This window comes from Vulpes vulpes, chromosome 5 (assembly GCF_048418805.1).
Source record: "Vulpes vulpes isolate BD-2025 chromosome 5, VulVul3, whole genome shotgun sequence".
In the NCBI taxonomy this organism is placed as follows: Eukaryota; Metazoa; Chordata; class Mammalia; order Carnivora; family Canidae; genus Vulpes; species Vulpes vulpes.
The window spans coordinates 75,075,619-75,086,445 of record NC_132784.1 but is presented as its reverse complement, the minus strand read 5'-3'; the positions used below and the strand labels follow the sequence as shown (position 1 = coordinate 75,086,445).

Genomic DNA, 10,827 nt, shown 5'->3' with positions numbered 1-10,827 from the left:
TTTGCACAGAAATATTAGAAAGTCCTAAAATGTGAATGGAAATAAACAAAACCCTCTATAGACAACAGTTAGAACAAATAAATGAATTCAGTAAAGTTGCAAGATACAAAATCAATATACAAACCTAGATTATGGGGGCAGCCCAGGTGGCTCAGCAGTTTAGCGCTGCCTTCAGCCTGGGCCTGATGACCCAGGATTGAGTCCCACTGTCAGGCTCCCTGCATGGAGCCTGCTTCTCCCTCTGCCTGTGTCTCTGCCTCTTTCTCTCTCTCTCTCTCTCTCTCTCTCTACCTCTCTCTCTCTCTCTCTTTCTCTCTCTCTCTCTCATGAATGAATAAAATCTTAAAAAAAAAAAAAACTAGACTGTGCATCTAAACACTAACAGAACGATCTGGAAGAGAAATTAAGAAAAAATCCCTTTATGATTACATCTAAAAGAATACAATACTCAGGAATAATTTTAACCAAGCTGGTGGAAATCTGTGCACCAAAAACTATAAGTCATTTACGAAAAACATTGGAGACACACATAAACGGTAAGATATCCCATTCTCATAGATAGAAAAAACAAATATTATTAAAATATCCATACTCCTAAAAAATAAAGAAATAAAATAAATAAAATAAAATAAAATAAAATATCCATACTACTAAAAGTAATGTACACATTCAATGCAATTCTCATCATAATTTCAATGACATTTTGCACAGAAATATAGAAATCTGTCCTAAAATTTGTAGGAAAACAAATAAAATCTCTATAGCCAAAACAATCTTCAGAAGAACAAAGCTGGAAGCATCATTTTTATTTCAAACTTGATTACAAACACATAGATCAATGGAACAGAATAGAGAGAGAACCCAGGAAAAACTCATGCATGCATGATATTTAATTTATGACAAGTCACCAACAATATACAATGAGGAGAGGATAGTCTCAATAAAGTCGTGTTTGGAAATCTGGACAGCCACATTCCTCTACATACAAAACAAATGGAACCTGGGCTCTTCTTCTTATACACATATATCGATTCGATTCAAATGGATTAAAGACTTAAACATGAGACTTGAAACCATAAAAGTCCTAAAAGAAAACTTAGGAGAATGCTCCTTGACATTCTTCACAATGTCGTTTGGATTTCTCTCTCTCTCTCTCTCTCTTCTCTCTCTCTCTCTCTCTCTCTCTCGCACGCGCACGCATGCAAAAATAAACAAGTGAGACTATATCAAACTAAAATCTAATGCGCAGTAAAAGAAACCAACAAAATGAAAAAGAAACCTGCAGAATGAGAGAAAGCATTTAAAAATCGTATATCCGATAAAGCGTTAATATCCAAATTATATAAAGAACTATATGTAAATAAAGCTGGAAAAAATAAAGATGTTATTTACAATAGCAGCAAAACCGTAAGTTTCCTAAGAATACATTTAATCCAAGGAACTAGATGCAGATTTATCAACTCAATTTAAAACATTAAAGTAGGGACACCTGAGTGACTCAGCGGTTGAGTGTCTGCCTTTGGCTCTGGACGTGATCCCAGGGTCCGGTATTGGTCCCACATCAGGCTCCAAGAAGCCTGCTTCTCCCTCTGCCTGTGTCTCTGCCTCTCTCTCCCGGTGTCTCTCACGAATAAATAAAATATTTTAAAAACCTGAAGTAGACCAAAATAAAGAAGGATATGGCAAAAAAATGTCAAGGTCTGTCCATATCCTTGTCCATATTTCTTGATATCCCTTTCTTTTTAACCCTATAACCTATATGTACTTTCACTGCCAACACTTCCCCATATTGTCCTTGGGCTGGAGTTGATTTTTCTGTATTATATTAGACAAAACTGACTGGGAATTTATGCTCCAATTCAACCTCAGAGAAACCTCAACTAATGTCTAAATAGTATGGCAATATCAAAACTCCACTCATTTTCATCTAATTAAACTCCAGGCATAATTCACACTCTAGAGTTCTCCTGCAAAATCAGTCTAAAGTGACCCTCTGTCGGAATTCACCTAAAACTGATTCCTTGTTTATATTTTTCTCGCCTAGCCTGCTTCCTCTACTCCCTTTACAGTTTCCCTGGGAACAACTGTTTAATAAATCATTCATTACTCACAGAACACTATTCCTTTAGTTTTTCAGAGGACTTTGTTTATATTAACAAATAACTGAAATACAGGTATCCCATACCTGTGAGTGTAAGTTCTTCCCAAAGCTATATAGACATACAACACAATTCCAAACAAAACCCCAATAAGTTTTTTGTGGAATTTGACTATTTAGATTTAAAATTGTCTAGAGGATAAACGGACTCAAAATAGACAAGATATTCTAAAAAAAAAAAAAAAAAGACATTAGAGAAACTTGCCCTATTAGCATCAAGAAATAAACCAGAGTAATGGAGAGTGTAGAGTTGGCCCAGAAACAGATTCATGCAAATATAGAAATTTGATATGTCAGAAGATGACATATATGTAGGTAAAAAGAGAAAAGGATTATTCAATAAATGATAATGGAATATCTGGTTTTCCACACGGAAAAAATAATTGTTCCTTTCCTCCACAATGCCTGAAATCAATTGTAAGTAAAACAAGAAATTAAATGAAAAGTTACAACTTTAAGTCTTTGGAATAAAATATCAGTTAATATCATCCTGACACTGACTTAAGAAATGATTTCTTAAGGCACAAACAACACTAACAATAATGGAAATTTACAATTATGATACAAATGTCTGGGAATGTTTCACTATCTAATTGGATTAGGTATCTAATACATGGACGTCCAGTAAAGAATTATGTTGATAACATATACATTACATATCATGTATCCTTTTGTATCAAATATTTTTAAAAGTTGGTAAGAAAAACCTAACTTTCATGCAAGATACCACTTCAGGGCAGGGGTGGGATGCATCTAACCTCTAGCCCAGTTTCCTTTTCTGCCATCACTGTGGACACTTTCCACCTCCAAGAAGGAGTTCACAGTCCCTTAACCACAACCACAACAAGCAGAGGAAATTCCATACCAGAGTGTGAATGACAGTTGAGAAAATAAAAGTTAACAAGGTTCGAAAGAAAACCTAAGAGTGAGTGGCTGAGTGTCCAGCAAATGAGCTTTATCTATCTATAAATTCCGGAAAATCTGTAGTAGCAACATGAAAGTGGGGTTTCACTGAAGGAAGAGGAGTACCGGGAAATAATTAGATCTTCTTAATTTGATGTTTTTTCTCTTGAAATAATTGTGTCAAGTCCATAAATCTATGGAAAAATATATGAATTTCTTTTACAAAATGTACCAAAATTGATCCTAAGGAAACACATGGTAAAATGAAGAGGGGGAAAAAGTTGACCCACGTTTAGCATAGAGACTAATAACCTAATAGATTCACAGGACTCTGAAATGGAGGTCCTTAGGGATTCAAGCCAATCTCTTTATTTGTGTGCCTCAGGAAACGGAAGCCCATGAACATGCAGGAAGACAGACATAACCCCATACCTACAACCCAGTTTCTTGATTCTCCATATAGCACAGTTTCCACTGTGTCACACACTGTATGGCACACCCACAACTAAAACACAGTTGGGTTTCTACAACCTGCAGTCCATGATCTGTTCTCTCCAACCTCAATTTCCTCCTCTTTCTCCACCTCAGCATGACCAGTAAACTTCTGCCATAAGACACAAGCACCCCATCCCACACCCTAAAATGGTTCCAAGAGCTGGACAAACTCCTATCAACATGACTTAAGGATGATAACAAGATTCCTAAATAATCCCTTTCCATTCAACTCTGTGCTCAGAATCTTATCATGTTTGTGCTTGAATGTTCACAAAAAAGAGAGGAGAATTTCAAGACGCCAAGGGAATAATACTAGTGCACATAAGCACTTACTATCTATACTTTGAAATTGTACCTGGTATGGTGAATCTTCTCCAGTAATTACAGACCCATGTTTATACATGTCCTATATATGCCCTTATACACCTGTCTTCACCTATATGAACATATATATATGGGTACATGTGTCCACACACATTAAACACAAATCAATTTTAAAATGTTCTGTGAAGGCAGCAGTAGAAAGGCACTAAACTAGCGATTAGAAGTCCCTGTATGTGACCCTATGTAAGTAACTTAGCCCATCTCTCTCTGCTTCCATTTATCTTCAAACCTGAAGAGCCACACATGTTCCCACATTCTTCCAAGGACTTTTAAAGACAGGTGATTTATTCAACACGCATTAAGCTGATATATGAAAACTCCTCGGAATATTCTGTTTCCATGGTGTCAATTGCTGTTTTATTGCTATGATTCTCATGGTCAGGAGTAACATTTGCATTTGAGTTAGGCATCAGATGGAACACAAAGTTTTTTCAATGCTACCATCCTCACCCAACACTGATCAAACTTCTGGTGAATAACCTGATTAATAACCTACTTTGTGAGGTTGTTGTAAGGATTAAAGGTTGTTGTACTACAGTCAAAACACAGAGATTCCACTTCAGTCTCCACTTCAGGAACTTGGAAGTCACCACTCCATCCTAGGTAAAAAAGCTGAATAGAATGAAAAGTCAACAACTCTTCTTGGATCCTTAAGGAGGAAGACATAGGGCAAACCACCACCCCCAAGACTGGGGAGAAGATAGAAAAACACAGGGGTTGCCACTTCCCAGGGCAGAGACTCGTGGGTGGAAACCACTACAGGAATCTGTGCTGGGGTTGGGAAACCTAAACTAGAATCGATGAATTACTGGAGGGTCAGCGTGGACCGTCTGGGAGCTACATGCTCCATAGGAACCCAGTAAAGGAGCATCCCCCAGCCCAATAGTCTGAGATTTATGTACAGGAGCTCGACTAGATTCCAATGGTAAGTTTCAGAGAAAAATCCCCTCGTGATTCCAGCGGGGAACAAAAAAGGAACCATTTTTAAGCAGACCAGAGCACCTGCTCTTCACAAGGCCTGCACTCAGGAGAAACTAGTTAACCAGCACCTAGCCTGCTGGGGTTTTCCCAGAGACTAACCTGGAGGGAGAGAAACACCCAGATCCTGTCAGCCACCGTCATCCTGTCCCATCTAAGGGGGAAGAAAACAAAACTGAGAAACTCTTGAGAAGTTCATAGTCCAGAGACAACAACTCACTAAACACATTCCCATAGTGTCTGGCATCCTGGAAGATGCAGGAACTGTTAGCACACTCATAAATATAAGCTTCAGGAACACAAGGATTCCAGGATTCTTGCTTGCTTCTATTCTGCTGTCCCTCCATTCCTGCCCTCCCTCCCTTTTTACCTGCCTCCCTCCCTCCCTCCCTCCCTTCCTTCCTTCCTTCCTCCACCTTCCCAGCCAGGTGGAGTTTGGTGTCTCTCCAAAGGACACAGGGAAGGACACAGAGCAGAAAGGAAAGGGGCTGGAGGTAGCAGAAAGCCCAAGACCTGTTCTTCAATGACACCTTCGCTGCTGTCCACTACCGCCCCACCACCCTGCAGCCTTCTGGGAATAGGCGGTCAGAGGAGGGCCCCCATGGTTAGGAGTCAATGTCTCAGGAACACTATCACCTTGCCCCAGGCTCCACCCTAGTCCACACTCTCACCTCAGTGGCCTTTTTTTGACCCCTAACTCAGCCACCTCTCTGGGGAAAGGCTGGGTGCCCCACACTGAATAAACACAAACCCAGACAGAAAACAAAACTGAAAGAAAATACTAACCACCTGATAGATGATTAATACACATTAAGGAGAGAATGAATCCATCTGGTATTTAGGACAAAGGGTAGGAACACAACATGGGGAAAAGGAAGACAGAAGAAAAGGGCATAAGGAACCTGTGGCAGCCACCTACACAATAGACTCTGACACAGCACTTTACAGGCCAACCTTCTGAAGCTGGTATTGTTACTGTCTCCCTTCTAAATGTGGAAACTGACATCCAACAGGAGTGAATGACCTATTGTCAGAGGAGGAAGTCGGAGGTCCTTGACAGGCCATGGCCACTGGGTGGCTTTCCAGCTCGATCAAGGCAATTAGAGGCTTCCAACCACTGTCTCTCCTTGGAATGTTCCATCTGCCCACCTTCCCACAGACACAGTCACTTCCAAATGAAGAAGGAACAGAAGAAGAGCTGAGGACAAAGCAGAAGCTGACACCCTGCAACCCAACTCCCACCCCACTCCACCACCACCACCAAGTGGGATGTGTGTGACATTCCTCAGGCACTCCTGGCTGCCCTAAAGCTAAGGAAAAGAAAAAAAATAAATAACTTATAGAGATCACAATCCTGCAAGACATGAGTCTCCCTCAGCTTATAAATGTTTTAGTGTTTCACAAGAACAAAACATTTTATCAATAACCTAGCTTCCAGAAGAAAACAGAGACACTTATATGTCCTTATAACCTGCAGCCCATTGAAAGAACCTTGAAAGGAAAGGAGGGTCATGTTCCTCCAGGAAGCTCCCAACTGTCTAATGCTAATGTCCTGCTAGAGAGAAAACCACCTTAGCTTGACAATGGCCAGGTCTCCAGTATTTGTAGGTCCTCTTTAGCACATGAAAATTCTTTTGAAAGTCTCCCTTTTCCTTACCTCCCCCAAATACCAAGTGTATATTCACCACCCTTCACAACCCAGGGGGACAGCAGCCTCTCCCACCCATGAGTCCTGTCTCCATGCCTTAATAAAACCACCATTTTGTATGAAAGATGTCTCAAGATTTATTTCTTGGTTTTGGACTCAGGACCTCATCCCACCACACCTCACTTTTATTCCAAACTACATCACAAGCACTCACTCTGAGAGAGTAAGGAATTAGTCAGACTATCTGGACTGACCTGAGTATGGTCTCTGTATCAACTTTCAATTCTGGCAGTGGGTGCAGAGATCTACTGGTCTGGGTGCCACTTAAGACAGCCTCCTAGGTAACTCCCCTTGCTCATTACACCAGCCACCAACTAATCTGAGGGGTCAACCTCTTTCTTGCTTCTCTCCCTGCCCTCCATTTACAAGGGATGGTTTGCAAACCAACATTCATTGAGACACCAGAGCAGCTCTCCTAATTCCATCCAGCTTAGCTCCCTCTAGCAGCAAAAATGAAGGAAGACAGGGGGATTCCTGGGGACCACAGTCCCTGCTCCTCTAGAAAGAGAGAAGCGCTAACAACTTGCTTACCCTGGCTCTCCTCTCCATCCCCACAGCTCACCACGAACCCTTGGTCCTTCAAAACTTCCTGGTCCAACCTACTCAGTGTCCATTCACTCCATTTTTAACCTTGAAATACAAAAGATAGTTTTCTTGCCAGCAAAAGTGGGTTTACTCCTAAAAAGCTGAGGCTAGCATTATGCATTACAACACTTTTATAAAGGAATGGGTGGGGTGGCTATTATACACACACAGTTCATTGGAGTAAACTAGGAGTGCTAAGCATAGGTTCTTTCATTGGCTGATCTGTGACGGTATCCCATTGCCTGAACTGCTGCCCTGGAGATGGAAATCCTTTCGAACTCCTACTGGAATAGTAAAGTAGTATTGATATGTTTTTGGAGTAGTGTTGTTGGGTTCCAGAGTTGCTGGCCAAGATAGAATTCTCCAAAGGTCTTTGGTTTAAAAAAAAAAAAAAGTGATTTTATTAATGCAAGGGGACAGGAACCATAGGCAGAAAGAGCTGAGGCCTCTAGCTGCCCCAAGATTGTAAGGGGCAACTGATTATATACTTTGGGATTGGGAGAAGTAAAGATAAGGAAGTTCCACAAGGATTTTCACGCGTCAAAGAAGATTCCTAGAATACCAGAGGCCTTGCTATCTTACACCAAGGTTATTTTTCCCTCTAGAAAGGCTTTAAGGCAGTTGAGAGCTTCCTGAGGGAATCTTATACTCTTATACTCCCTCAAGTACTTGTCAATGGATGGCAGGTTTTGAGGACATTTATTTTATCTATTTCCTTCTCCCTTTGTTTCTCACATCAGTATTGGCAAGCAAGGTAGTCTTTCCCTGCAGACTCAGCATTTGAGGACAGTGGTAGGTAGGGCATGAGCACCTGCCCTGCTGACCTCTTGACTCCATTTTCAAAAGGTCTCCTCTTATTAATTTGCACACAATCATTGTGGAAGGAGTTTTGTTGTCACGAGAGCCCTGATAGCTGACTTAGGGGAACTGGATTGTGCTCTCCCCTGGCTCACGACTTACTTGGTGACTTTGTGTAAATCTATAATATCTCTACACTTATTTATTAATCTACCTTCTGAGAACTGGAAATGAAGGACTTCGAGTAAAATACCTTGAATATCATGAGAGAAGAGAATAAATCTCATTGAGCACTGTATAGCCACAATAAAGGAAATATCGAGTACTATTATCCATGGTATAGATGATGTATTCAACTTTCCAGGTTGTTCCTTCATTCATAGACCTCAGAGGTTTCCTGAATGAGCCCTCCTGGACTGTAACCCCCTTGAAGGGAAAGATTACATCTTGCTTTTATTTGTGTCCCCAGTGCCTCACTCATTGCAGACACTCAATATTTAATGAATGAAGGGTTGAAGGAGTATGTGAGATGATGATGATGATGATGATGATGACTATTATTATTATTATCATTATTATTATTATTATTTTTACGGTTGTCATTACAAGCATTAAATTGGAGATGTTACAAGAGGATGGGAAGTCCCCCAAGGTCCAGGCTGGATTTGATTCCCTAGATGTCACTTCTCCCCCATGCTCCCCTCTACTCTAAACAGTTTCCTCATTGCATTTTTCACTTCATTGTTCCTCAAAGTGTAGATCAGAGGGTTCAGCAAAGGTGGCATGACAATGTTAAAGAGGATGACAAGTTTGTCAGCAGCCAGGGTGCTGGAGGGACGAGTATACATGAACATGAGGGGCAGAAGGACCAAAAGAACAGTGATGATGTGTGAGCCACATGTAGAGAGAGCCTTGCGCCAGCCCTCAGATGACTGGTTTCTCAGGTTCAGTAAGATGACCACATAGGAGATGATAAGGATGATAAAGGACACCAAAGTGATCATACTACTGTTGACCATCACAATGAGCCCCACCACATAAGTGTCTGCACAGGCCAGCTTCAGCAAGGGATGAACATCACAGAAGAAGTTGTCAATCTCATTAGGCCCGCAAAAGGGCAGCTGGACTGTGGGGAGGGTCTGTAGGATGGAATGCAGGAAGCCACCCAACCAGCACGCCCCTGCCAGCAGACCACACTTCCACCGATCCATGATAGCCGTGTAGTGCAGGGGCCTACAGATGGCCACATAGCGGTCATAGGCCATAGCTGTGAGGAGAAAGATCTCAGTGCAACCAAAGAAGTGGGCAGAAAAGAGCTGGGTCATGCAGCCATTGAAGGAGATGGTCTTTCGCTCCATGAAACTGTTAGCAATCATCTTGGGCGTGGTAGCAGATGGATAGCACATGTCCGCAAAAGACAGGTGGCTGAGGAAGAAATACATGGGAGCATTCAGGGTCTTGCTGGCATTGATGATGATGATGACCAGAAGGTTCCCCAGGACAGTGAGCACGTGAATGAGGGAGAAGACCACAAAGCACACAAGCTGCATCTCCCTGCTCTGGAAAAGGCCGAACAACACAAATTCAGTCACGTTGTTCTTGGTTCCCATGGCTTCTCTGCCCTGAGCACTGACAAAGTAGTTGGCTCTGCAAGGACACAAATTATATGACATTAGAAAGTTTCCCAAATCGGGAAAAACAGAATACTGTATTCAGGACTAATAATGATTCTAACACCAAACTACAATTGAGGGAGAAAAGTTCCCCACACCTAAAGCAATTCTCAGAAACCAACAAGGTGTCCTACAATTCAACTCAGTTCTGACACTATGTACCTGGAGACAGTTTCAGATCCTACCACTTAAGGGTGCAGCCCACAAGACTGGCCACTGTTCTGTACTCCAAATGCCAGTTGCAACCCAGATCATCAACTGTGCTTCTGATAATGTCTATTGATCAAAGATTCCAGTGACCCCCTTCCTTCTATTTGATTCATTTGCTACAGCAGCTCACAGAATTCAGAAGAAGATTTATTATAAAAAGATATAACTCAGGAATAGCCAGATGGAAGAGATGCATAAGGCAAGATTTGTGGTAAGGGCACGGAATTTACATGCTCTCTGACAGCATCACTCTCCCCAGATCTCTACCTTTTCACCAACCTGGAATCTCTCTAAACCTCAGCCTTTGGATTTTTTATGGAGCCTTCAGTACCTAGGCATGAGTGATTAAATCATTGGCCATTGGCCATCATTCAACCATTACTCCCTCTATCCTCCCCCAGGTTCCAGAGGTAGAACCCTGCAATCACAGGGTTGGTTCCCCATCCACTCATCCCCCAATCTCACATGACCTAGGGGCATTCCAAAGGTCACCTCATTAACATAATGAAACACACCCTGATCTCTCTCACCACTCAGGAAATTCAAGGGTTTTAGAAGCCATGTGCTACAAATTGGGACAAAGACCAAGTACATACTTCTAATCATAAGCCACTACATCACAAGGTCCCAGCTACGCTATATACTAACTGTGGACTTTGGCAAATCAATTAACTTTTCAGGACCTCAGTTTTAAAGTCTAAAAAAAAACAGGCAGATTTCCAGTTCAAGATGGTGACACAGAAAGACTCGTCCCACCTCCTCCACAGAGCACACCAAATTATACTTAGAACAATTCCAGAAGAACTGAGGGCTGACTCAACAGCTCCTGAACAATCAAATATAGAATGGCAAGAGACACCAAGAGAGACAGAGACATAGTACAAAGGGAACCCCAACTTTGATGCTCTAAGTGGGAGTAGGGAGGTATAGTACCG

At 41.6% G+C, this 10,827-nt stretch overlaps 1 protein-coding gene across 1 annotated transcript; it reads right to left on the bottom strand.

Annotated features, from left to right (window-relative positions):
* Positions 1-8,689: 8,689 nt before the first annotated feature.
* On the bottom strand, positions 8,690-9,619 carry LOC112912185 (olfactory receptor 4S1). The gene has a single exon (XM_025988920.2). The coding sequence runs from the start codon at positions 9,617-9,619 to the stop codon at positions 8,690-8,692; it is 930 nt and encodes a 309-aa protein (XP_025844705.2).
* Between the last annotated feature and the right edge of the window lie 1,208 nt (positions 9,620-10,827).